The 26696-nt window shown below is 47.1% G+C and overlaps 1 protein-coding gene across 4 annotated transcripts in view; it reads left to right on the top strand.

Moving 5' to 3' along the window:
* RAF1 (Raf-1 proto-oncogene, serine/threonine kinase) overlaps positions 1–26696 on the top strand; it is a 55316-nt gene that overhangs the window by 8504 nt on the left and 20116 nt on the right. For 2 of the 4 annotated variants that reach the window (XM_056129362.1, XM_056129363.1), the window contains exon 2: positions 24963–25195. In XM_056129362.1, the coding sequence (XP_055985337.1) occupies positions 24989–25195 (207 nt within the window). In that variant the 5' untranslated portion in view covers positions 24963–24988. Of the gene's footprint in view, positions 1–24962; positions 25196–26696 lie in introns of those variants that run through there. The other 2 variants (XM_056129364.1, XM_056129365.1) reach the window with 1 other exon arrangement.

Raw genomic sequence — 26696 nt, 5'->3', positions numbered from 1 at the left:
GTGAGATCTGGGGTTTGCTCCTTGGCATGTCCCGCTCCCCACCCTCCCAACCCCCCCAGTAGGCTTACTAAAAAACTCATATTCAGAACTTTATATTTTAGGACATGGTTTTCAGGTGATAATTCCCCTAACACGTTAGAGTAGTGCTTAGTTTATGGCACTGATAGAGATGTTGTTGCACACCGCCACACAGTGCTCGGACTGATGGCCTTGTTCAGCCTCCCCCTCCACTCGCATCAGAAGCCAAGGCTCTGGCTTCTCACGGGTGTAGCTCCTAGAGGACATTTGCCTGTTTTAGCAGCTGCTGACTCATTCATGGGCTAAAGCTGCTCTTGCCATGCTGGTTTTTTCCTCCTGTATTCATAGGCTTTATGCATGGAAGAATGTGTGTGTGTGTGTGTGTGTGTGTGTGTGTGTGTAAGAATTTTTAACCAAAGAGAATGTAGGAGATAAGTGATACTCATCTTTGACCTTTGTAAAGTAGATTAGAGTGTGATTGTTGGTCGAGAGTAGAAATCATAACTGGGGGTGAGAAGGCTCATATTCCACCCGACTTGGGGTTCACTCCTGCAGAAACTCAGGGGATCATGAAATGTTGGGTTTAAGTCCTGGGCTGCTTCCTGCAAAGCACGCGATTCAGCCCTTTGAGCTAACTTCCAGCTCTGGAATCAGGACCTTCTAGACTCCTATTAATCTAGCTGGCAAAGTAAAATGGACCCCTAAGGTAATTTTATTTATTTTTCTGTGGAGGGGGAAGTGTAGTAAATTATATATAACAAAATTTACAACTTTAGTCACTTTTTAAAGCATGCTGTTTACGGTCATTAAATAAATTGACAGGCTTGCACAGTCATCACCATGGTCTATTTCCAGACCTTTTTCATTATCTCAAGTAGAAACTGTACCCATTAAATAATAACCTCCACTCCTTCCAGCCTCCAGCTCTGGAAAACTTTGTTCTGTCTTTTTATGAAGTTGCCTTTTCCAGATACCTCTTACAAGGGGACTCTCACAATATTTGTAATTTTCTGTCTGTTTATTTAATTTAGCACATTTTCAAGGTTCATATAAGTGTAAGAATTCCTTTAGTTTTATGGCTGAATAATATCCTCTTATATGTGCTTGATACGTATATGTACATTCTATTTATATCACTATTTATCCATTCATCTGTTGATGAAGCCTTGGGTTGTTCCTACCTTTAACTTTTGTGAATAACACTATAAACATTGATTTGCAAGTATGTGAGTCTATGCTTTCAGTTTTTTTTTGAGTTTATGCCTAGGAGTGTAATGACAGGATAACAGGGTAATTTTGTTTAACGTTTTTGGGGGGTGGGGCTTGGGCCACACAGAGTGGTGTTTGGGACTATTTCTGGCTTTATTATTATTTTTTTTTGGGGGGGTGAGTTCTGGTGGTACTTTGGGAACCATCAGGGTCAGCGCATTCAAGCAAGCACCTTAACCCGTACTCTCACTTTCCATCTATTTAACTTTGCAGAACTGCCAAGCTCTTTTCTACAAGAACTGCACAATTTTATATTCCCATTGGAAATGCATGAGGGTTCCAATTTCTCCTCATTCTTGCCGACACTGTTATTTTCCTTTTTTTTTTTCTTTTGGGATAATAACTGCCCTTATGAATGTGAAATGACCTTGGGATCTTTTCTTATTGGACTGGTCAAAAGCTTCAAAGTTGGCTACATTTAGATTTCATGAACTTTTTCCTCTTATGAACATATTTGTTTACGTCTGTGGCACAATGCACACAATCAATGAACACAATCTTTTTTTGTTTGTCTTGCTTGTGGGCCGCACCCAGCAGAACTCAGGTCCTCCCAACTTGGTTCTGTGTGGTGCTCACAGGTCCATGTCATGACTGTCATTGAACCCAAGCCTCCTCTTGGCCTGCTCAGCATACCAGCCTTGCAGTTGTATTTTATTCAGCTGATAATTGAGCATCTAATTTTGTTCAGGTGATATAGGATGTCAGAGTATGAAATTGTAAAGGTAAAAGGTAAAGGCCCTCCCGTTGATCGTCGATTTGCTCGAGCGGGCCCAGTAACGTCTCCATTGGAGACTTTGTTGTTACTGTGTCTGGCATATCGAATACTCTCGGTAGCTTGCCGGGCTCTCCGAGAGGGGCGGAGGAATCGAACTCGGGTCGGCTATGTTGGCTGCTTGGAAGGCGAACGCCCTACCGCTGTGCTATCGCTCCAGCCCAAAATTGTAAAATAAAATAATATGTATTCTTTATATTTTCATGTAAGTTAGGTGTTACATTTTCTTAAATTTTTTTTTGGGGGGGAGGGTTTACGTATCACCCAGTGATGCTTACAGCTTACTCCTGGCTCTACACTCAGAAATACTCCTGGTGGTGCTTAGAGGACCTTATGGAGTGCTGGGCATTGAATCCAGATGGCCCGTGTGCAGGGCATGCACCCTGCCTGCTATATTCTCCCCAGCCCCATATTTCCATTTTTTAAAAATCTTGTGCCATGGGATAATTGAGTCATAAATCTCATTTAATTTACAGGGGAAACTACGTCTTTGCTTTTGTTGTAAATATGTTTTATAATCATAAGCAGTTCTGTAATTCAGCTAGACTCAGAGTGGGGGATAGGGAGGAAAAGATCCCAGTGAGCTTTGGGGTGAGCACAAGGATTTTGGGGTACCTGGGGGTAAAGGGGTGTTCTCCTGAGCTAATGAAAGGAATGGTCTGATGGTTAGAGGACAAGTTATTTGTTAAATTTGTCCACGATTGGAAATCATCATCATCTGTTCGCTGGTCTTGCCATGCCGGGATCCCAGAGTAACCCATGACTTAGAGGTGCTATCTTTCAACATGCCAAATACATGCTTGGCCGTGCAGATGAGAACTGGCAGGCGAACTTGTGCTGGGTCCCTCATGACTCAGCAGGAGAATTTCTCCCATCAGTGGACTTGCCGCTGGCGCCATTGTGAAGTTACTGCCCTGGCACAGAAATCCTGGGGTAAACCTGTGAATGCAGGAACCTTTGTAACCAAATTGTTGGTTCTCAGAGCACTGCAATGGCCTGCTGTTTGTGGAACTTGCATGCAGCGGAAAGGAGACGCAGCCTGAAGGCTCCCCTTGACAGTGATGTCCAAGTACATGGTGGGATTTGAGTCCCTGGCACCACCCGCGTTCACACGTAAGCACAGAGCCAGGAATAACCCGTAGTGCCACTGGATGTGACCCAACAAAACCAAACACAAACTCCCCAAAATTAAAAAAAATTACTCTTGGGCTGGGGCGATGACTTCAAGGACTCGAGGGTGTACCTTGCCCACGGAATCCCTGATTGCATCAGTGACCCTGCGGGGAGAGAGGCCTTGGGTGTGGCTTCAAAATCAAGCCCCAGCCCAAAACCCCCCAAAGAAAACTGTTCTCAAAAAGTTAGTTTGGAAATAATTTCTGAAAAACGGCGTATACAGTACCTCATTGTGGTTATTGCAGGTGTTTTTCTTCGGGAAATACACTAGTGAACCTTTTTTTTTCTTTTCTTCAAAAAATGAAAGTCATTCCGTCCAAGAGGAAGCATGAGAGAGGGCTGGAAACATAAGTTCTTGAGATTGTTTGTGCCAGTGTGAATATAGAATACAGTCTGGAGGACAGATCCTTTGTCTGCCCAAATGCAAGATGCCAGTTACAGAATAGTGGATTCACTTCATCTTTCAGAAAAGTCTTTGTTTTCAGGGAAGGCTAATTCTGTGTTTTAGTCACTTATTGTTATTCAGGTTTGCAACTAAAATTTATGCCTTTTACAGTGGCAAAAAGTTGTCTTTGTTTCCAAGTATTAATAGGTGATACCTGGTCCACCTTTTCCTTTTATTTTATTTATTTTTTGCTTTTTGGGTCACACCCAGCAGTGCACGGGGGTTACTCCTGGCTCTGCACTCAGAAATTACTTCTGGCGGTGCTCAGGGGACCATATGGGATGCTGGGAATCGAACCCGGGTCGGCTGCGTGCAAGGCAAATGCCCTACCCGTTGTGCTATCGCTCCAGCCCCCTTCCTTTTATTTTATAGCCAATTTAAAAAAACCATATTACAGGAGCAGTAGCACAGCGGGTAGGGCGTTTGCCTTGCATGAGGCCGACCCGGGTTCGATTCCTCTGTCCCTCTCCGAGAGCCTGGCAAGCTACTGAGAGTATCCCACCTGCACGGCAGAGCTTGGCAAGCTCCCCATGGCGTATTCGATATGCCAAAAACAGTAACAAGTCTTATAATGGAGACGTTACTGGTGCCCGCTCAAGCAAATCCGTGAACAACAGGAGGAAGGACAGTGCTGCAGGTGCTACCTGGTGATCAGAATGGGACCGGAGTGATAGTGCAGCAAGTAGGGCATTTGCCTTGCACGGGGCCAACCCATGTTCGATCCCAGGCATTCCACGTGGTCCCCTGAGCACTCCAGGTGTGACCCAGAAACCAAAAAAAAAAAAGACAAAACTCAAAACCTAAAAAACAGAATGATCCCTAACCCTGAGTATTTTGTTCATGCATTACATATTTTGGTATTTGTGTTAATGGTATATTTTGTAAACGCGTCTGTTCATTTAAAAATTAGCAGTTGCGGTCTAAATGAGGTGATGACTGATTCGGAGATGAAAAGTAAAACTGTTAAAAAAAAAGTTCAGGCTGACTTAAAATGAAAATAATCAAATGAATTTTGTGGCAAGAGTTAAAAGTGAAACTGGCTCCAGTCATCTTTCTGAGCCAGTGGGACAGATCGCTTTAATGTAATTACTTTGAATTAGCTGATTTTTAACTTGTCCTCTAAAATTAATTACCCCTTTTTAAGGTTGGAATCTTTTCTAAGCTTGGGCAGCTTGCTTGCTAACTTTCAGCAGACTGGAGCGTCACATTTCTTCATGTGCATTTATGTTGGCCAGTCATCTGATGAAGTTGCCAGTTTGTGGTCAGAAATTGAGAAAGAGAAGTGAGGAAACTCAGAATTGACACAAACACTACCTTGCAGTTCATCAGAGTGCCCTTTTGGACTGGTTGGGAAACTGTAGCCTAAGCCTTTTCTAAATTAGATATTGTTTTCTAAATTTGAATGGGGTGATGTTTGATGTTTAAGTAGTAAATGTTTAAATTTTTTTTTTGTTATCTATTCATTCTTGGGTGCTGGGCCCCATCCAGCTGTACTCAGGGGTACTCAACTCTGTGTTCAGGGGTCAATCATGCCAGTGTTCTGGGAACCATACATGGTGCCAGGGATTGAACTGGGGTGGGCTGTAAGATAAGTACCCTTTTTGTTGTTTGGGTCGTATCCAGTGATGCTCAAGCTCAGCTCAGCACTCGGGAATCACTCTTGGCAGTGCTCAGGAGATCGAATGGGATGCCTGGGATTGAACCCAGGTCAAAGCCAGCATTTTACCCACTGTGCTATCTCTCTGGTCTGCAAGACAAGTACCTTAACCCCAGTATTTTCTATCCAGCTCAAACTCAACTGCCTTTCCCTTCCCATCCCTCCATTCTCCGCCCCTCCCAGGGCTAGGGAAACGAAAGGGGTGCCGGGATTGAGTTGTGGTGGCCACGCACAGCAAGCACTGTATCTCTCCTGCCCCCAGCCCAAGTTTCTAAAGGAAATGATAAAATGATAAGGCCAGGCATAGGGATAGGTGTTTTTTTTTAAGTTGTGCTGGTTAATTTAGGTGATTTAGAAGTGATTTCAGGACTAAAGCATTTCCTTATGCAGGCCTGCAAAGGGTCTTTGGGAATAAGGACAGTTTGCAAAGGACAAATGAAGTGTAGTGTATAGTCACCATTGTTCTTCAAATAACATTAGAACTAAGCAAAGCATTTCACTGTTGATCTGGGAACCTCATTTTTGGGGCATAGTATAGTGGTTAAAAGCCTGATTGAGCTCAGGAAAACCCAGCCTGGAGTTTAGGGACTTCTGGAAGAGTTCCTTATTATTGTAATCAACAACAAGCACCATTGCCTTTTATAAGTGACGTGACACCGTCTCAGGCTAACACTTTGCTTCCCATGTATCATTCAATCCTCATGTGTGGGAATCAAATGAATAGCTTCCCTCGTAGAGGAGAAAGAAATACAAGTCAGTCTTACACTGAGTCCTCAATGAAGGCTGCGGGCGTACTGGGCTCCCTACAGTCAAGGGCATTCGGGCCAGGGCAGCCGGGAGCTCTGGCTGCTCTTCCCTCCCCTCCGCTCAGCTTCCACACAGCCCTGACTCAGGGTAATCAGGCACAGCAGCTGAAATTGAATGCGTTTTAAAAACTTGAGTATTTTATTTCTTTGGGCTTCACCTGGCAGTGTTCTAGGGCTGCTCCCAGCTCTGTGCTCAGGAGTCACTCCTGGCAGTGCTCTGGGAACCATGCAGTTCTGGATCCACCCCTTTGCATGCTGGCTGCAGAGTACGGGAAGCTCAGCCCAGAGAGCCATTTCTTACCCTGTTTCCGTGTACAGAAATTCCTCTGTATTGACCATGCTCAGAATTGTTGAGGCATGGTTTGTAATTAGTAGCCTTCTAGTTGCTTGACAATTACTCTTTTGCCAACTTTGGGGGGAGATTTTGAATGAAAACTTTTGGCAAGTTTATAGAATCTTCATTGTATTTGTGTACAATCCTTCTTCATGTGCTGTGGATTATGAGTTAGTTTTCTAAATAAAAGGACTTAACATTGGATTCTCTGTTATTTATATGGATAGAATTGAATAAGGAAGAAAGGTCAAATTAGCAAAAGCGTTAGAAATAGAATTGCACTGTAATTCATCTTTGGAGTTTGGGCCACACCTGGCAGTGCTTGGGGACTCTCCCAGCATGGTGCTTAGGCATGCTGGCAGTGCTCACGTGACTGCATCCGGACAGGGATTGGACCCGGTTCTCCCTCATGCAAAGTACTTGTTCTTGCCCTTTGAGCCATCTCCTCAGACTATGATAATGATTTTATACTAAATTCTTTGTTAGAATTGAAGCAAAACTTTGAAATATCAAAATTCTTTTCTTTGGTTTTGGGCCACACTCAGCTGTGCTCAAGAGATTACTCCTGGCTCTGCATTCAGGAATTTCTCTTGGCTGGGCTCAGGGGATCATGTGGGATGCCAAGGCTCGAACCCGGTCAGCCGTGTGCAAGGTAAACGCCCTATCTGTTGTTCATAATCCAGGCCACTCAGCTGGCTCTCGATTTTAAATTCTTTCGGTGCTGGGAGTGGACCCCAGGGCTCACCTGTGCAAGGCACGTGAGGCCTACCATCTTGATTCTTGGCATGTAGAAGATTTAGCCCTTTTTGGTTCTTGTACATTTGATGATTTCTGCAAGGCTTTCTGGTTGGTATAACGGGGTTTTTGTACCATTGTCCAGAGGCCTGTGACTCCACCTCTCAGGAGAGGTCCTGTGACCAGAGAGCTCAGTGGTGTGCTCCTCTGTACTTTGTAGCATTTTCTGCTCCCTGCTTATTCCTCAGAGAGGCCTTAATGTGCGAGCTGGAATCCTGAAAAACTACAGGATTCAATTCACTGAAAATTGCACCCTAAGTACTGGTAGTTTCATTTTCATAATTGTAGCCTTATCAGATTTTACCTGTCTTGGGGCTACTTTAATAGTACTCTTTTTACTCCCTAATAATCCTGTGCCTTACTCATGCTTTCAAAAACCTTTTTCTAACTTAGCGTCTGGTAAAACTCTCGGGAGCAAAACAGTGAGACCCTCACAGGGTTTTAAATTTTTATTTTGTTAATTTGGCACTGTTTACTAATTTTTTAAAAAAAATGCTTCTTAAAGCAGTTCACAGAAATTATTGCTCGGGTCAGACTGACCGCAGGGTGAGGAGACTAGAACGAAAACACTGAATTTGGTTCTCTGGGATTCTGAGCATCACAATAAATGGTACTATTGTTCTGGCTGAGTAGGGACTGCTTTCAGAATCTTTTGCCAATGTGTGAAATGTAGCTGTTATCTCACAGTTCAGATCTTGCATATCCTGGAGGTTGCTGGAAACAGTAAGAAATGTTTATATTTCCTTTTCTCAATTTTACTGAATATCTGGTTGATCTCATGGTTGACAGTGTATCTGTATGTGGGTTATTTTAAGTACTAGAGGTGCTGAGGATCAAACAGGGTTGACCACTTGCAAGACAAGTGCTTTGCCTCCTGTCCTACCTCGACAGCCCTAGAATTAAGTATTTTGGGGGTGGGGGCACACCCAGTGGTACTGCTTCCTGGCTCTTCCCTCAGGGCTCACTCCTGGTGGGCTTGGGAGACCATCTGGGGGTTAAACTTGGCCGCTTGCACGGTCGATGCCCTCCTGCTCTACTACTGCCTGGACCCTGGAGTTGAATTCTTAATATTACGTGGTTTTACTTGAGAAAAAAGCTTTTTTGTTTTGCAACGTGTATCCCAAATATTTGGAAATGACTGTTTCCTTTAAGCTTAATTCCACTATCCCCTGGAGCTGGAGCAACAGTATAGCTGGTAAGGTGCTTGCCTTACATGTGGCTGACTCGGGTTCAAGCCCTGGAACCCCGTGTGGTCGCCATGAGCACAGGGGCGGGTGGGGCCTCAAAACAACAACAACAACTGCTACCCCCAATCTGAAATTCTTCTTTTCCTTCCTTCTTTTTCGGTTCTGTTTTGGGCCACACCCAGTAATGCTCAGGGGTTACCCCTGGCTCTGTGCTCAGGGATGACCCCTGACATTGCTTACTGGGCTGTGTGTGGTGCGTGAGATCCCATGTGGGCCTCCCAAATGCAGAGCATGCCTGCGTTCAGCCCCTTGAACGTTTGCGATCCCTCTCATGCAGTTTTGATTACTGTTGCTTTGGAGCATGATCTGAAGTCAGGGAACCTGAGCCCTTCAGTTTCCTCATTCTTCCTCATCGTTGCCTGAGGTATTTGTGGTATTTTATTATTCTGTAAATTTTTTGGTGTTCTGTTTCCTTAAAAAATGTCATTGGAATTTTTATTGTGATGGCATTAAATCTTTTATGTGTTTTTGGCCGAAAGAATATTTTTACTTTCAATTCTTATCTCCATATGCATGGAAAAGCTTTCCTTTTCTTGCTGTCTTCTTCTGTTTCTGAGGATTATATTCAGGATGTGGCTCTAACCTTTGACCCACATCCCAGGCCTCTTGTTTGTGTCTTATATTGCTTTTTTTGGGCAGGTGGGGGTGGTCTGCCCAGTGGTGCAGGGTCCCAGGTGACACTTGGGAGGGAGACCATGCCAGGGCTGAGGACCTGTGTATGTGGTGCTTCCCTGGACTCTAGTGGTTTTTTTTGTGTTTGTTTTTTATGTTTTTTGTTTTAAATATAGGATGGGCCTTTCACTTCCTTTGTTAGATTTATTTCTGGGTATTTGATTCTTGGCTTCAGGGTAGTGCCTGTCGTTTAAACCCAATAGTGAAATCCAGCCGTTTGGACTGGATGATTCGTGAGTCACTGAAGGTCAGTGAGATAGAGTCATGCTCGGCGCCGTCTTTACTCTAGAGACTTTCCTGAGAAATGAGAAGAGCCTTCGTCTGCTCTGCTGAAATGAACGTGCACGAAGCTTTCAGAATCTGTTTGCCGTACACTTGATTGAGCCTTGTGGTTTGAGATGGCCTGCCTTAGAATGAAACCAGGGCACAAAGGAGCAAGCAAAAGAAACCTAATCTAACAGTATCAGAGGGGCGGAGAGAGTACACGGTCAGGCACTGCCCATGGCTGAAGCAGGTTCAATCCCTGACACCCCGTACAGTCCCCTGAGCCTGCCATGAGTGATCCCTGAGAGCTGGGAGTAAGCCCTGAGCACAGCCAGATGTGTCCAAAAGGCAAACAAAAAAAACAACCGTTACTGATTGAGCCTTTACACTGAGAATTTCTAAAACCATTCCCTTCTGGGATCACTTGACTCTGAACTCCGGAATTCCTCCTGCTGGTACTCAGGGGACCTATGGGACGCCAGGGATTGAACTCAGGTTAGCTGTGTACAAGGCCAGCACCTGCCTGCTGTACTATCTCTCCAGCCCCTCTGAAACAATTCATCTCAAATAAATTACTCAGTGAATTCCCGATTTGTGTAGTTTAAGTTGTGTTTCCTGTTATGTGTACCCCCCTCCAATTGAAAATCATAGTTCATAGTTTAATCCCTCTATATTTCAAATATCTAGGAATATTTACCTAAGAAAATCAGTTTGTGGAACCAGAGAGATAGTCCAGTGGGTAGCCTTGCATGCGGCTGACCTGGATTTGATCCCTGGCACCCCATAGGGTCCCCCCAAGCCCTGCCAGAAGTGATCCCTGAATTCTGAGCTAAGAAAAGTCCAGAGAAGCACTGCTGGGTGTGGCCCCAAAACAAACAAACTAAAATTTTAGTTCAAAAGTTCAGAGTATGCGGTCAGGCAAATTAAATTGTGTGTGTGTGTGTGTGTGTGTGTGTGTGTGTGTATGTGTGTGTGTATTTGTGGTGACCCTTCCAGGAATAGTCCCCAGGTATACTCCCCCCTACCCCTCCATACCCCTATTCAGAAACATTGTTTTGCTTATGCTGGGTTCCTTACCTTTTCCCTATAGATTTTAGGGTCACCTTGTCATTTTCTGTAAAGACACCACTGAGCCTCTGATAGGGATGATGTTGAATCTATAAATCAGCTTCAAGAATTTTTTTTTTTTTTGAGGTGCATGTTGATTTGCTTTTTGGGCTATACCCGTCTGCTCAGTGTTTATTCCTGGCTTGGGGAGCCATTGCAAGACCAGGGATCAAACCCCGTTTGGCTCTGTGAAGGCAAGCCCCTAACCGGCCCTGCTATCTCTTCCGCTCTAAAAATTCTTAAAGCTCTTCAATTTACTTGACCTCAGTTACTGCCAAGGGGACAATAGGATAGTTTCAAATCCATTTCCCGGCATGGATCCTTGCTCCAGTTTTGTGTAGTGAGACCTTGGATCTAAAAAAACATCTCTGCTGGGGTTGATTCCTGGAGGTGAAGGACGTGGGTTTGAAACACAATGTAGAGTTTCCACCCCACTTCTTACTGGCAGTAACTCAAGGTAGAAAAACTGCAGGACACTGGAGAGATCATGAAAACAAGTCTCCAGGCATATCCCATGGTTGGGGCAGGACGATGAGAAATGAGTATGATGGGTAGGAGGAAGTGGGGGTGGAGAGAGAAGAACCCCCTGAACATGTTGTGTAATGTGTTTCGTTTTTCTTTCAGAAAACTCTTTTAGCCCACACACCTGGCAGGGCTAAGAGGCAGTTTCTGGTTCTGTGCTCAGGGATCCCTCCTGGGGTGCCCGGGACCAGTGTGGGCTGGGAATAAGCCTGGCGGGCTGTGTGCAAGGCACCTTCTCCCCTGTAGTATCTCTCTGGCCTGCTGTACGTGTTGCCTTAGGAGGAAGAGTGAAGTGGGATCAGGCTGAGAAAAACGTTTGACTTGATGATAGGGGTTTTATTGGTGATTAGGTTTGGGTGAAAGCTTGACAGGCAAATTGAGGCAAAATGTACAGTCATTTCAAGTCTCTGTACTAGATACTCTGCTAGACCCGTGTTTGCCGACTTCAGTCGTTCAAGCACTACCTTCCTTGATTTTTGACCAGAACAGTTTATTGTTTTGCTTATTTAACGTTCTCTTAAATAGCTCACTTTAAAAAAAATGAACTGTTTTTTGAAAGTTAAGGGGTTCTCTAAAACATTGCCACCCATGGGAAGGCAACATGTGGTGGTAGATATTTCTGAAAATCAACATATCTTTCGAAGTACTACAGCAAAAATTAGAATAAGTTTATGAGCAAAATGAAGACAGATTACTTAGCACTTATGCTAATACAACACAGGCTCATTTAAATATTAGCATAGCTTAAAAGACATTTAAAAGTTTGTATGACACTTAGGGCTGGAGTGATAGCACAGTGGGTAGGACGTTTGCCTTGCACGCGGTCGACCTGACTGACCGAAGTTCGATTCCTCCGCCTTCGATTCCTCTGTCCCTCTCTGAGAGCCCGGCAAACCGTATCTCGCCCTCATGGCAAAGCCTGGCAAGCTCCCCATGGCGTATTCCATATGCCAAACACAGTAACAAGAAGTCTCACAATGTTACTGGTCCGCTTGAGCAAATCGATGAACAACGGGAGGACAGTGACAGTGATGACATTTAAACTTCTTTGTTTTGAGGGGCTGGGGTTCCTAAGCAGTGCTCAGGGAACTTGGGGGCAATTGAGGGGCACGCCTGGACTGGTAGTGCCTAGGGATGTAGCGCTATGGGGCTCAGTGGTAACGTGGCCGACCGACTCTCCCATCATGCTCAGGCCATCCCTGGTGGTGTTTGGGGGCCTCCAGGGCTGCTGCCGGGTGGTGCTTAGGGGTCACTCAGTTCCAGCTTTGAACTGGTGTCTCACACACTCAGAGAATGTGCCCTGGGCCCCTGGACAATCTCCCCTGCCCTACTTATTACCTATAAATATAATAAATACAGAATTGAAAGAGGACACCAGTTTGAGACTGTTGATTGTAGAGATAAAGACTGAAGGATGGCAGCACACTAAGTTGCAGAAGCAAAGCAGGTGCAGACTTTGCTGAAAATGTGATGTGTTGGCAATGTGCCATGGAGTATGCCTGCCTTGCGTGTGTCTAACTTTATCCCAGGCATCCCATAGAATCTCCTGGGCACAACCAGAGCTGATCCCTGAACACCACCAGGTGTGGCCCAGACACAGAAAAAGAAAAAAGAATGTGTTGAGGGTGCATGTGTGTGATTAAATACCTTGTGTTGGTTTCTTTTGCTCAGACGTCTAGGGAATTGTGTCATAAGCACATAGACATTTATTTATTTTTGGGAGACCTTCCAAACAGTGCTCAGCGGCCCCGGGAGGGCTTCTTGGTAGTGTTGGCCAGAGGTGCTGGGGGTCCCCGGGGCCAGTGGTGCTTCGGGGGACCTCAGAGCCACAACCTGTTGGTGCTCAGAGACCTGTAGTGTCAGGAATGCAGAGCATGTGCGCTAGCCCTTTGCGATCTCTCTCTGGCCCGACGTTAATTTTGTTTGTTTTTGTTTGGGGGCCACACCCAGCAGTGTGGGACCAGGGATGGGGGCTGGCCTCTAGCATGCAAAACATGCACTCCAGGGCTGGAGCCACAGTGCGGCCAGGACAGTAGCCTTGCGCTCATGGACCCGGGTTCAGTCCCCTGCTTCCTGTATTGTCCCCTGATCATTGCCAGGAGTGCCTCCTGAGTGCGGAGCCAGGAGAAACGTTCTCCGGCCGTCAGCGTTATTTTTTAGTTAGATACTGTGATTTGCTCGCCACTTTGAGTTTGCAGTCGTAGTTTTTGTTTAGTTTGGACCACAGCTTTGCTCAGGTGCGACTCCTTGGTCTTCTTGGGAGTGGTTTCCAGTGGTGCTGGAGATTTAACATGGGCCTTCTTCATGCAAAGCACGTGGGCATCTTCCCAAGCTCTTTCTGCAGCCCCTCACCTTTCTACAAAGTAAGGTAATTGTATTACTAGGGTGTGTGGGGGGAGGCTTTGGGGGGTGGGGACTCTTTTGGGCCACACTCTGTAGTTCTCAGGACTTCCCGCCTATTCTGAGATCACTTGTGGCCAGCTCAGGAACCACACCAGGTGCCAGGGAACCCGGATCACTGCGTGCAAGGCAGTACCTTTACCCCTGTTCTGTCTCTGACCCCAGAACAGTTAGATTCTTGTGCCTGATGCACAGGTTTTTATTTTGTTTGTTTTTTTCTTTCTTTTTTTAATTTTTATTAGTAAAACACCATGAGGTACAGTTGTAGACTTTTCTGATTTCTTAATTTTTGTGTGTGTTGTTTTGGGCACACCCGGTGGTGCTCAGGGCTGGCTCCTGGGTCTGTGCTCAGGGGTCACTCCTGGTAGGGTTTGAGGACCATACAAGCCAGGCGTCCTACCTGCTGCGCTGCCTCTGGCCCTTTGGTGCAGTTGTTAACCAGGGATTGTCCTCTTCAGCTGCCCAGGATTTTGACTTCGTCCTCTGTATTGATTTTTCATGCAACAAGTCCCTTGAGAAAGCGACCTCGAAGGGCAAAATTTTTTGTAACTGTGAATGAATGTCTTCTATTCTCTGTGATAGTTTTTTGTTTTGGGTTTTTGGGGCCACACCCAGCTATGCTCAGGGCTCTATTCTCAGGGATCACTCCTGGTGGTGCTCACAGGACCATGTGCAGTGCTGGGAATCGAACCCAGGTCAGCTGCATGCAAGGCAAGCACCTTATCTGCTGTTCTGTGGCTTCAGAGGGCCCTTCTAAAACATCTCTTAGTTGGAGTGCTCCCCGGGGGTGGCACCCTTTCGTTGTGCACCAGGCCTCATTGTGACCAGAAATCACTTGTGTCACTGGGGACGTCAGACAGAGCAGTGTCAGACACCCACAGTTGACACATGCCCTCGTGTCACAGCAGCAGAGACTGAACTCTCAGCCTCAGGCTTGCAAGGGGCATTCTAGTCTCTGAGTCACTGCTCAGCCCCGTTTTTTTTTTAATTTTAATTTTTATTTTCTGCTTTTTGGGTCACACCCGGCGATGCACGGGGGTTATTCCTGGTTCATGCACTCAGGTGTTACTCCTGGCAGTGCTCAGGGGACCATATGGCATGGTGGGAATCAAACCTGGGTTGGCCACGTGCAAGGCAAACGCCCTACCTGCTGTGCTATCACTCCGGGCTACCCCCCCCCCTTTTATTTTTATAACAATAGAATTAAACTGCTAGTTAGGAGCCAGAGTGATAGCATGGTGGGAAGGGCGTTTGCCTTGCTTGTGGCCAACCTGATCCCCAGCGCCACATACGGTTCTCTGAGCATCGCGAGTGCGGAGCCAGGAGGAACCCCTAAGCCTTGCTGTGTGGCCCAAAACACAGCCAGAAAGCAAACAGACAGCAGTTAGAATCTTGGACTCTGGGGGTCAGGCTTTTGTTGCGTTGTCCGGAGCGGGAGCCCGGTGGTGTCCTTCGGCCTGCCCGGCTGCCCAGTCAGGAGGCGGCTTCGGTCTGTGCCTTGAAGCGTTCAGTCAGCATCGGTCCAGAATGGCCTCCGCGCTGTCCTTGTTCTCGGGGCTGTTTTACCTCTCCTAGGCCTTCTTGTCAAAAGGTGCGAAAGGAGGATTGGGTGTAAAGGCTGCACAGTATAGAAAACACAAAATCATCTCACTCAGCAGTTAACCTGCTGACTGGAAAACTGACCTAATGTGAAATTCTTGTAAAAGTTACTCATGTCGCCTTTATCAGTCTCTTATCTCTACCCGCTCTGAACTCGCAGAAACCTTTGCTATTTCAGAGAAGATGGAGGAACAGCACAAACCCTTTTCCTGGTTCAGCCTAACCCCTTCCTCCCAACCCCTCAGGGTGGGGGGAAATGAGAAAAAGCCCCAGCCTGCAACCAACTGCTTTGGAAAATAAACTTATCTTAACAAGATTATTGAATAATTTGAAAATCAATTTTAAAATATTTTTAAAATGACAACAACAGTCGTGTACTTATTAACCATTTGAGCTACTGCCCCACACCTAGGCCATGTCGGGTAAATAAGTTCTCTGTTAGGGTCAATAAGGCACTTCATTGTTGGACTTTAAGGATTTTAAAATTTGAAAAATTGTGTCACCTAAGAGGTAAGAACCACTTCATTCTGTCTAAGGGGTTGGGGTGTAGCTTCATGCTAGAGTAACTAACTGGTATATGTGAAGCCCTGGATTCAATCCCCGCACCACCAAAACAAAACAGCGCCAAAAGCATAGTATTCGGGCGTCAAATGCTTAAAATTAAACTGGAAGGAGAATGATGTAGCGTTATTCTCCTAGCGGTTGGGTTGAGGCCCCCTGCACATCTCTCTGGGCAAGAGTCGGACCCTCCCAAACGCCCCATGCGAGCGCTTTGTGAAGGAAAGCCTGGCTGAACTGCCGCCTGCCCCGATGTTCTGTATGGAGTGTCTGTGTAATGCAGTAACTACAGGGCTGTAGAAATAGCTCGACAGGCTGAGCACGTTTTGCATGTGGGAGGCCTGGGTTTCAGTTCTGGCACCATGTGGTCCCCCAAGCACAGAGCCGGGCAGGAGTAGACTTGGCTCTGCCAAGTATGACTCACCCCCCCACCATCACACACAAAAGACGGAGCTGTAACAATACCATTATTATGTGTCAGACACAGTACTAATTGCTGTACGAAAATTATTGAGCAAATTTTGTGATCCAAATGAGGTAATATTACTATTATTGTTATTATTTGGGGTGGGTCACACCCGGCAGTGGTTGAGGACTATCCCTGGCTCTGTGCTCAGGAGACCATACGTGATGCCAGGGATTGAACCGAGGTCATGGGCACTGCAGCTTCATGCAAGGAAGTGCCTTGCCTTCTGTACTCTAATCTCTAGCCCCTATTATTTCATTCTATTTTTTTTAGTATTGGGAGGTCATACCTGCCAGTGTTCAGGGCTTCCTCCTGGCTGTGCTCAGGAAGCACTCCTGGCTTCTGGGAGGAGCCCAGTGAGGAGTATGGGATCAAACCTGAGTTAGTCCTTAAGACTTAACCTAGATTGAGTGACCCTGTCCAGAACCTTTCCTTGAGTTTATGTCTTCCCAAGTCACCTCTAAGGCACTGTCAGCTCCCCTTGTTCCCCTGCTCTCAGCTACACTTTTAACTTTGTTTTACTTCACTGTAGGTTTTCTTGCTGTTTTTTTCTACAGAAGACTCCTCTGATTTTAGTCATGTTCGTTTTGCCTGACACATTCTACCAGTTACTTGCAAGTGAAGCTTCCTTGCTTCTGAAATCTTTGCTTTGCTCTGAGGACTTCATTGAGTACTGCGCTGACCTCCGATATAACCTGCCTGCTTCACCCAGCCCCTGTCAGCCACTGGCACTGCATAATTTATTTTATCGTATGTCGTGGGATTAGAGATCTTTGTCTCCTTGGCTGAGGTTACCTAATCATCTAGAACAGTGCTGGCACACGATAAATAGGTGTGCAGTAATGTTTATTGCATCCATGCATCAGGGAGAAAATGGGCATGGGGGAAATTAAGCTATTTTGCAAAATAGGTCGTACAGCTAATAAAAGGTAGTGGTAGGTCTTTCAATATTAGCTTTGTGTATGTGGCTTCTAGTATCAGAAAATGCCACCCAAAATTTATGTTAGAATAAGATTATAGATAACTTTCCTTTTATTCTTCTCCCAAAATTTGCTTTTTTTTTTTTTCTGCAGTCACAAGGACCAAGTCTAGGGCCTCCCACATGGGGGGCAGTTCTCACCCCAGGTTGTGCTTAGGGATTGCCCCCAGCTGTGCTGGGGCAGGGTGGGGACCTGCACTGCCGGGGTGGAACGTGGGCCCGGCACTCAGTGTTCTCCAGCCCCGGGAGCCCTGTCGTGGGGGCTGGGGGTGCGGCTGGCGGAGGAGCTCTAGCCTTGCATGCGTGAGGCTCTGGCTTCAATTCTCTTTGCTGTCAAGAAAGAAAAATAAAAAAGAAAGGCAGGAAAGAGGGATCAGGAAGCCTGGAGGACCTGCCACAGGGTTGAAATCAGGCACTGTATCAGCACTAACTTGTCCTACAGACACACAGGTCCCGTTGCATTGGGAGCAGAGAGTGATGTGGAAAAGTCCTGGAAACACTTGTGGTTCTAACAAACGTAGATCTTCTGTCAGTAATCTTGGGCAGTTTTATTGAACTCCTTTGGTGGTTCTCTGTTTCCTCATCTCCAAAACCCTTGTAATTGTCTCTCTCCTGGCCTTGTTGGGAGGGTTAAGTGAGAGAGTGTTGCAAAGACCGGATCCTTATTATGGGCATACTGAAATGTCAAGAATTCAGCAGCTTAGGTAACGCTTGATTATCAGCATTGCAGTTTGGTTGGACGGAATTAATTCCTAGCACTCGTTCGATTGACAGTTTTTGTTGCCTGCTGAGTTTGATTGGTGCCAGATTAGAGGGCCAGCCTGTATTATTTTTCAGAGATCAGTATCAGCCAAATAATTGACTAAAAGAAAACGTTTTGGTGAAATGTTGAATACCGTTGGGTTGTCCTTGCTCCTCCTGCAGGGAACTTAGGTTTATTGAGTTACTCCCACAACAGTGCCCCTGAGGCACACCCAATTCCATCAAGCACGAATATCCCATTTTGCTTTTTCTCTTTTCTTTATGCCATTTGCATGGTTTAGCAATGTCCTTTTTGTATAGATGCAGGAAAACAGTTGATGCTATGCTTTTGTAACGTGGGAGTTAACTAACTCTGGATAATGTTTACTCCTGGGCATTCATCATATTTACCTGACTTAAGCCTCAATGGCCTTTACATCTTAATACTCCTGAAAGGAGGGTCCTGATGAAGGAACTGGATGGACCCAGGGCAAGCTGTAAGCTACCCCGGCATCAGAAAGGGACAAGCTAAATGCCATAAGAAGTATAATAAGTTAAGAGCACGGTCATGAAACAAACTCTGACATGACCCAAAAAGAATTAACTGAATAAGGACCCTGTTGGGGTTCGGAAGAGTAGCCTGACCTGAGGATCATAGATAGAGAGCGAGATGTCCCAGGAAGAGCCAACCTTTAAGCTTAATATAGAGTGACTAGAAATATTATAAGACTAGCTGAGGAAAGGAGAAAACAATATACCCTGGATGGAATTTTGCCCTTGAGCCGTCCTGCTAGTAATCTGGAGTGCTGAACCCTCAGATGAGATTTTTGTCCTTGAGTTAATCTAGAACTTCTCCTGAAGGAGTGGCTTTACATCTGTTTGTTGTTATGACAGTGTTCAACCCCACCTATGTATACCTCCACCCTTCATGATTTCTGTAACTGTGCTGTAAGGCGAGAGAGAGAAGGGGGCTAGGATGATGGACCGATGATGACTGGGACTACGACCAAACTGTGACTATGGTTGTGCTGTAAGGGAGAGATCGGACTAACGCTGGGGAGGAGAGAGAAATACACTACCAACCAGCCCGGGGCCCCGTTCCTGTTCCTCCGATTCCCTGGTCCTTCGTCCGTCCTTTGCCGTGGGCCGGCCAGGGGAACAGTTCTCGGCCACCGAACACTCCAGTCCCCTGCACGCCCACACTTTTCTTTTGAAACTCACAGTGAACTTCTGGAACCTACACCCTCTGAAGTGATATCAGCTAGAAATAAGAAATGGAGAACTTTCGACAAGGTGGGCAGGTAGGGATATGGGTATAGAAAGCGGACATCTAGCGGTTAGTAAGTCATATCCATCGTCTGGTATCAAATCTCTCTGTGTGTTTTTCCAGAGATTGACTTTGGGCCTGGCACGATGTGGTACTCCCGTGATGGAAGAGTCGCCGGGGCTGAGAAGGAAGGGCAGGGCCGGAGAGAGGCTTCTGAGTTCTCAGGCCTCCTGGGACGCTGGGGAGAGGGGAGGCGAGGGTGGACAGGTCTCGGATGCATAACGCATGACTAGTTGAACCTGACAAGTTCTAGAATTGGCCAGGAGAATACGTGTTAAGCGCAGTGTGGGCTTCTGAATCTATGCAGTTTGAGCATCATAATAAATTACGAGTCTTTTGAGTAAATATTTAGTTCGTAGAATACAAATTCTCAGGCTGTCTCCCTAAATAAGGGAAGGTCAGAAAACTTTTGTGATAATAGAGCTGTATTATATAAAGAGAAGTATCTGGGGCCAAAGAAGTGGTCCAGTGTGTGTACGCGGTAGAAGTCAGGGTAGACTTCTGGAGTGATCCCTGAGCGCGGAGCCAGGAGTCCGCCTGGAGCGCTGCTGGGCGTGGCCCCCCTCCCTCCCCCCAGTATACACACAGCAGCTGCTCTGAAAGGAGTTTTTGTCCATTTGTTAAATGTCGCCCGTGGCGGGGGTGTTGTGCTGGGCTCACACAGTTAGGTCACCACGGCGCTCAGCACACTTCATGCTTCACAAACATTTGAAATTTATCTTTTAAGAAGATACTTGGTTTTCTTCGACTGAGCATATGCATAGTGTTCAGAAGGGGCTTTGTCTGGGGGCTGCACTGGGCAGTGCTGTGGGGCTGCCGAGAGCGCCGTGTGGAACCCGCACCAGCCGTGAGCTCTGATCCGGCCCCCGTGTAGTGTTTGAAATGATCGTTGCCTCTTATGTGTGGGTCCTGGGCTGTTTCTGGCAGTGGTGATGACAGAAAAGCAAGTGGTGACAACAGGTGGCAATGGTGTCATTCTTACATTAAAGGTAAAGGCCCTCCCGTTGTTCATCGATTTGCTCGAGCGGGCCCAGTAACGCCTCCATTGGAGACTTTGTTGTTACTGTGTTTGGCATACCGAATACGTCACGGGGAGCTTGCCAGGCTCTGCTGTGCGGGCGAGATACTCTCGGTAGCTTGCCGGGCTCTCCGAGAGGGCCGGAGGAATCGAACTCGGGTCGGCCATGTTGGCTGTCTGCAAGGCAAACGCCCTACCGCTGAAGAGTAAATTGCAATTTATTTTTACTGCTTAAATTTTTATTTATTTTGGTTTTGGGGCCACACCCAGTGGTGCTTGCTCAGGAATTACTCCTGGCAGCATTCAGGGGGTCATATGTGGTGCCAGTGATTTGAGCCTGGGTTATCCATGTGTAAGGCAAACACCCACCGTTCTGTCTCTCCAACATCTGCAATTGTAGCAGTAAAGCCCAGTAGTTTTTCACTTTGTTTTGGGGCCACACCTGGTGCACCTGGTGATACTGAGGGGTAACTCCTAGCTCTGAACTCAGGAATCAGTTCTGGCGGAGCTCGGGGGACCATATGGGGTGCTGGGGATCAAACCCATGTTGTCTGGGAGCAAGGCAAGTACCTGTCCACAGTAGTGGCAAAAGCACTTGCTGTGCAAGTTTGAGGCTGCAGGTTCAATACCCAGTACAAGCCCAAGTGCCCTGAATTCCGCTGTCGTGGCTCTGTCATGGCGCCCAGTGCTGCCACACAGTGGACAACCCTGGCATACCACCAGGTGTGTGCAAGCACTGACGCTATGTGTGACGCCTGCACAGCATGACCCCTGACAGGTTCTAGTGCTGCAGTCCAGACGTGCGCTCTAACACTCTCTCCAGACCCTTAGGTGTTTTCTCAGACAGAACCAAGCTAGAGACTTGTTTTTTTTCCTTCTTGTGTCTTGGGCCATATACCTGGTGGTGCTCAGGGCTTGCTCCTGGCCCTGAGCTCAGAAATCACTCCTGGAGGGGTTTGGAGAACTATATGTTGTGCCAGGGATTGAACTCAGGCTGGATGTGTGGCAGGCAGGTGTCCTGCTAGTGCGTGCTGTACTATCACTCCAGCCCAGGGAGGGCTTTTCTTAAACTTGGTTCTCTCTCTCTCTCTCTCTCTCTCTCTCTCTCTCTCTCTCTCTCTCTCTCTCTCTCCCCCCCCCCCCCCTTTTTTTCTTTTTTTTTTGGGTCTCACTCAGCTGTGCTCAGGGTTTGCCCTTCTTCTTGCTCAGGGATCACTCCTGGTGGGGCTTGGGGAGTGGGGGCTGGAACCTGGGTGGGATCTGTTCAGGGCAAGCACCCTGCCTATATTGTACTGTACTATTGCTCCAGCCCAAGTAGGGATTTTCTTAAACTTGAGTATAAACACATTTTAGTCAGTCTGGATAAATTTTATTTGGTGGGGGGTAGGAAACGCCAACAGTGCTCAGGGATTACTCCAGGCTCTGTGCTCAAGGGTCACTCCAGGCAGGGCTCGGGACCACACTGTATGCTAGGGATTGAACCCAGGTTGGCCACATGCTAGGCAAGCACCAACCCGTTGTGCTATTGGTCTGGCCCCTGGATAAATATTCTCCAAATTAGATCTTTAGCCATGGCTTTCGGGCAGTGCTTCTTCTTGCAAGGTCTGATTTTATACCAGACTTGACTGAAATGTTTCCTGTCTTAATTCATGACTTTGGGTCTGAGGTACTTTACGGGTTATTGCTGCCATGACTATTCTTGTGTTTTGCTATTGTTTTGAGATTGTCCCGCTGCCCCAAGATAGGTCCACTAGTTGTATAGAATTGGAAACCTGCGGGTGGTCACTTGGCTTGATTCTGGCCTCCACCAGGAAGTTCAGGAAGAGGTAGATTTCCTCCTGTGTTTGGAATGGATGTAGCGTGACAGAAACGTCTCCCTAAAGCAGAACCATTTCTCTCCACCCTCTTGGTTTCCCATCGTCGTCGTCGCGATTGGGGTGGCGGTACACCTGACAGGTGTTGGCACATTTTGGTTGTGTACTTCGTGGGGCTGCCGTCTTGATTGTGGCGCTCCCATACTTTTGCTTGTGATGCTTAGTGGCTTGTTGCAGTGCTCATACATTGCTTGTCAGATGCCTCCTGACACAGTGCTCACTGATCTCTTAACTTTAGTCTGTGTTGGTGTTGCACCCTTTCAGTTGTGCTCGCACACACCGGGCTGCGGTGGGGTCAGATCACTGCCAGGATTGCTCTTGGTGCGTGTAGTGACCCTGGGGATTGAACTTGGGACCGTGACCTTGCAGAGTCACCGATCTATTCTTCTGGGCAGATTGGGACCTTAGTGATATAAGAGGTGACCTTCAGCTGTGTACGGACTGTGCCAATCAGCAGGTGTGAAGGGTTGACAGGTGGCCTAGGGCCCTGGTTAAGACTGCCGGCCTGGACTGCGGCGTGGAAAGGTTGAAGAACACACTGGGGAAGGGCCTGCTGGCTTGTTCCTGCGGATTCCGGCCTTGCAGGTGAAGGGGACAGTAGATTCTTATGACCTGAGATAGGAAACATGACTTCTGAAATGAGGTCTTGCACGACTTGTTAAGGAGTTTCGATTTGGTTTTCCACATCTGGCGTTGCTCAGGGCTTACTTCTGGTTCTGTGCTCAGGGATCATATAGGATGCCAGGGATCAAACCCAAGTCAGCCACAAGCACCCCAGGTGCTTTAACACCTCTGGCCTCGGATGTGGTACTGTGGCAGAGGATGTGCCTTGCGTGTAAGAGGCCCTGGGTTCAACTCCCAGCATCCTTCTAACACTCTCCCACCCCCAGAAAAAAACCTGAAAGGCTGATACCTGATCGTATCGTCCCCTCTTGATTCAGGTCTGACAGGAGAAAGGTGCCAGCACAGCGTCTGCCTGCGCCAGTTTGATCCCACCCAGTCCGGCGCTCTGTGGGGGTGTCGTCCCCACGCCGTCTGCTCGAGGGCTGAAGGCGGGCGTGTGAGCGTGAGCACAGGGTGCTGCACCGGCCTGGGGCGCGCTGTGCCTGCGGGAGCGGGGTCATCCCGGCACCCCCACCCCCCAAAAACAACAGCAAGGAGGAGTTGATGAGAACTCCCGTTTCAGGCGGAGGGAGGCTTGGGAAGGAGGGCGTCCATATAACCTCAGCCTTCTAAAGAAGTGACCTCTGGCTTCCGCACAGCTCTTGATGCCCGGTCACCAGGGCATCGCATGTCCTCACCCAGAGGGGTTGACTTTCTGTCATTGTGTGACTGGATGCGGACAGCGATTGCAGTTTCTTGGTGACTCATTCAGACATTTGGTTCTTTTTTTTGTTGGGTGACTGTCTCTCTGAGCACTTCTGCTTATAAACCAAAATCGAATTCTGACGCTGTGGTGGAAAAAAATTTAAACCGCTATGTAGGCTGGTTGTTTGTAATCCACTGTGTGTTTCTGGGCGAGCTGCATTATAGTTCTGCTCTTCCTTTGTTTGGGTTTTAGGGCGTATGTGGTGGTGATTAGGAGCGATTCCTGACTCAGTGCTCAGGGCTGAGGCAGCAGTTTAACCCCGTACTCTCTCTGCCACCCCCACCCCCACCCCCAGTGCTTTAAGCGAAGTAAGGTAGTTTTAGTTAAAAAAATTTTTTATTTAGACAAATATGGGGGGGGGGAATAAGAGGTGTGTTTGAGTGTGAATACAGGCATCTCTGAAGGAAAAAGACTGAGAGCACATTCTCAGGGGGACATGCAGGCCACACTCCAGCTGGGGGACAATGAACCCTGTGCTTTGCTTTTTAAAAACAGTCGTAAATGGAAAAAGGGTCTTAAAATCTTTGGGACCTTTGGATAAATAAAATTATTATATGTAAGGCATCTAACACATTCTAGAAATGCTGAAGTGCTGATTTTCTTCCTTGAAGGTAGTAAATAATGATCAAAAGTGTGTGTGTGTGTGTGTGTGTGTGTGTGTGTGTGTGTGTGTCAGAGAGAGAGAGAGATTGGGCCACATCTGGCGGTGATCAGGACTTAACTCTGGCTCTGACTTTAGGAATTACTCCTGGCAGGTTTGGGGACCTATCGTATGGGTGCCAGCGATCAAACCCTGGTTAGCTGTGTGCCAGGCTAGCGTCTTCCCTGCTGTACTGTTTCTCTGGCCTGGTGGCAGAATATTTTACTTCTCATAGTACTAACATGATTTTCATACTCAAGGTTAGTTGCTTACATTTAATTAGATACGAGCCAAAGTAGAAAAATGAGACTGAGAAAGTAAGTATTAAGGGGCTGGCGCGATAGTAACAGCACGTAGGGCGTTTGCTTGCATGTGGCAGACCCAGTTCGATCCCTGTCATTCTTTATGGTCCCCTGAGCATTGCCAGGTGTGACTCAGACATCAAAAACAAAAAAACAAAGTGTCAAACTAGAAGTCAAAAGGTTTAGGCTCATGTTTTAGGTGCATTTTGTTTTGTTATGGGGTTTTGGGCCAAACCCTTCAATGCTTGGAATGGGGTGAGGGGTATTGCCCCTCTCCTGGCAGTGCTCAGGGGACCGTCTGGGATGCTGGCATTGAACTTGGGTCAACTGCATGTAAGGAAAATGCCTTACCCACCGTACTGTCTCTCCTTCTCCTGCCCATGTTTTAGGTATTTTTAACTTGACGGTATAACCTGGTTGAGTTTTTTGAACCCTGTTTCACAGTTTTCTCATTTGTCTGTGAATTCTTCTATGGAAATATAATACGGAACTTTTCTGACTTATTTAAGTAGAAGGTATCACAAGAACCCCACCTACTGTTATTTTCAGTTCCTCTGTGTGTGGCATTGCTGACCGGATTGTCTTGTTTTCTTTATCTTCCTTGCCAGGCTTTAGTACTGTGTAAGCTGCCTCCATGGAGCACATACAGGGGGCCTGGAAGACGATCAGCAATGGTTTTGGGTTTAAAGACGCGGTGTTTGATGGCTCCAGCTGCATTTCACCTACCTTAGTCCAGCAGTTTGGTTATCAGCGTCGGGCGTCAGATGATGGCAAACTTACGGATTCTTCCAAGACAAGCAACACAATACGTGTTTTCTTGCCGAACAAGCAAAGAACGGTGGTATGTAAACATTCTTCTCGAAGTCCAGCTGTCCAGTTGCAGAAAAATATAGGGATAATATTGCCTGACTTTTAGATCGGGGGCTCTGGAGAGCCGGGACGCTGCCTGGCGTGCTGTGTGCCGTGTCCACGCTGCCGCAGTATTTGTCCTTAGAGCAGGGTGGAAGCTTGATTCTCCCCTGCTTGCCCTGACTAGGGTGAGGTATGCACAAGAAGGAAAATTTGGGGGCCCGCCAATGGGGGTCCCGCAGTGCCCTGAGCACCACCCCATCCCCACCTGGGAAATTTTGTTAGGAACATCAGCCATTTTGTTGAAAATAAATTGAATTGTAAAATCTTTCTTGTTGTTTTTGGGCACACCCACCTGTGGCGCCAGGGGTTGAACCAGGGTCATCAGGGGCCCGGCAGGCTCCTTGAGCTCTGTCTTCTCTCCCCAGCCCTAAATTTGTGGGTGGGAGTTTGCATCTGGCGTCCTCAGGGCTCACTCCTAGCTTTGTGCTCAGGGATCTCTCCTGTTGTGGCATGGGGGTCTCTGTGTGGTGCTGGGGATTGAACTGGGGTCCGCTGTGTGCCAGGCAAGTGCCTTCCCCATGTGCTGTCTGGCCCCGAGATAGATTTTGTTTGTTTTTGGGTCACAGCTGTCAACGCTTATGGCTACTCCCGGCAATGCCAAAAGGGGACGGGGCGTATGGGATGCCAGGGATGGAACCCAGGTTGGGCGTGTGCCAGGCAGGTGCTGTCTCTGCAGCCCAAAAAAGCAGCTTGTTTTTCCTTCTGGTAGATCATTCACATTGGCATGTACATTTTAGTGAGTTGAACAAGGGAGACGTGTGGGCAAAGTTGACTTTTTAGCTATCAGCCCACTCCTGAGAGTAGCAGTTAGGTATGTATCTTTCACACATGACATAAACATGTAACTTATATATCCTTAAATAATTTTTTTTTTTGAGTCACACCCGGTAATGCACTGGGGTTACTCCTGGCTCTGCACTCAGGAATTACCCCTGGCAGTGCTCAGGGGACCATATGGGATGCTGGGAATCGAACCTGGTAGAGCTGTGTGCAAGGCAAACGTCCTACCCGCTGTGCTATCGCTCCAGCAACCTAAATAATGTTTTATTTTTATTATTATTATTATTATTATTTTCTTTTTTGAGTCACACCCGGTAATGCACCAGGGTTACTCCTGGCTCTGCACTCAGGAATTACCCCTGGCGGTGCTTAGGGGACCATATGGGATGCTGGGAATTGAACCCGGGTCGGACGCGTGCAAGGCAAACGTCCTACCCGCTGTGCTATTGCTCCAGCCCCATCTAAATAATGTTTTAAAAATTAATAAAAATTGGGGGGGCCACATCCAGCACGGTTCTGCACTCAGGGGTCAGTCACTCTGGGTGGTGCTCAGGGGATTATATGAGGTGCCTGAAATTGAACCCAGGTCACCCTCCTGCTGTGCTGTTGCTCTGGCCCTAACTTGAAATGTGTTTTCCCCTAATTAACAT

This window comes from Sorex fumeus, unplaced genomic scaffold, assembly GCF_029834395.1.
Source record: "Sorex fumeus unplaced genomic scaffold, SorFum_2.1 ptg000072l, whole genome shotgun sequence".
In the NCBI taxonomy this organism is placed as follows: domain Eukaryota; kingdom Metazoa; phylum Chordata; class Mammalia; order Eulipotyphla; family Soricidae; genus Sorex; species Sorex fumeus.
Note: the sequence above shows the minus strand (reverse complement) of the source record. Positions and strands in the feature narration are given on the sequence as shown.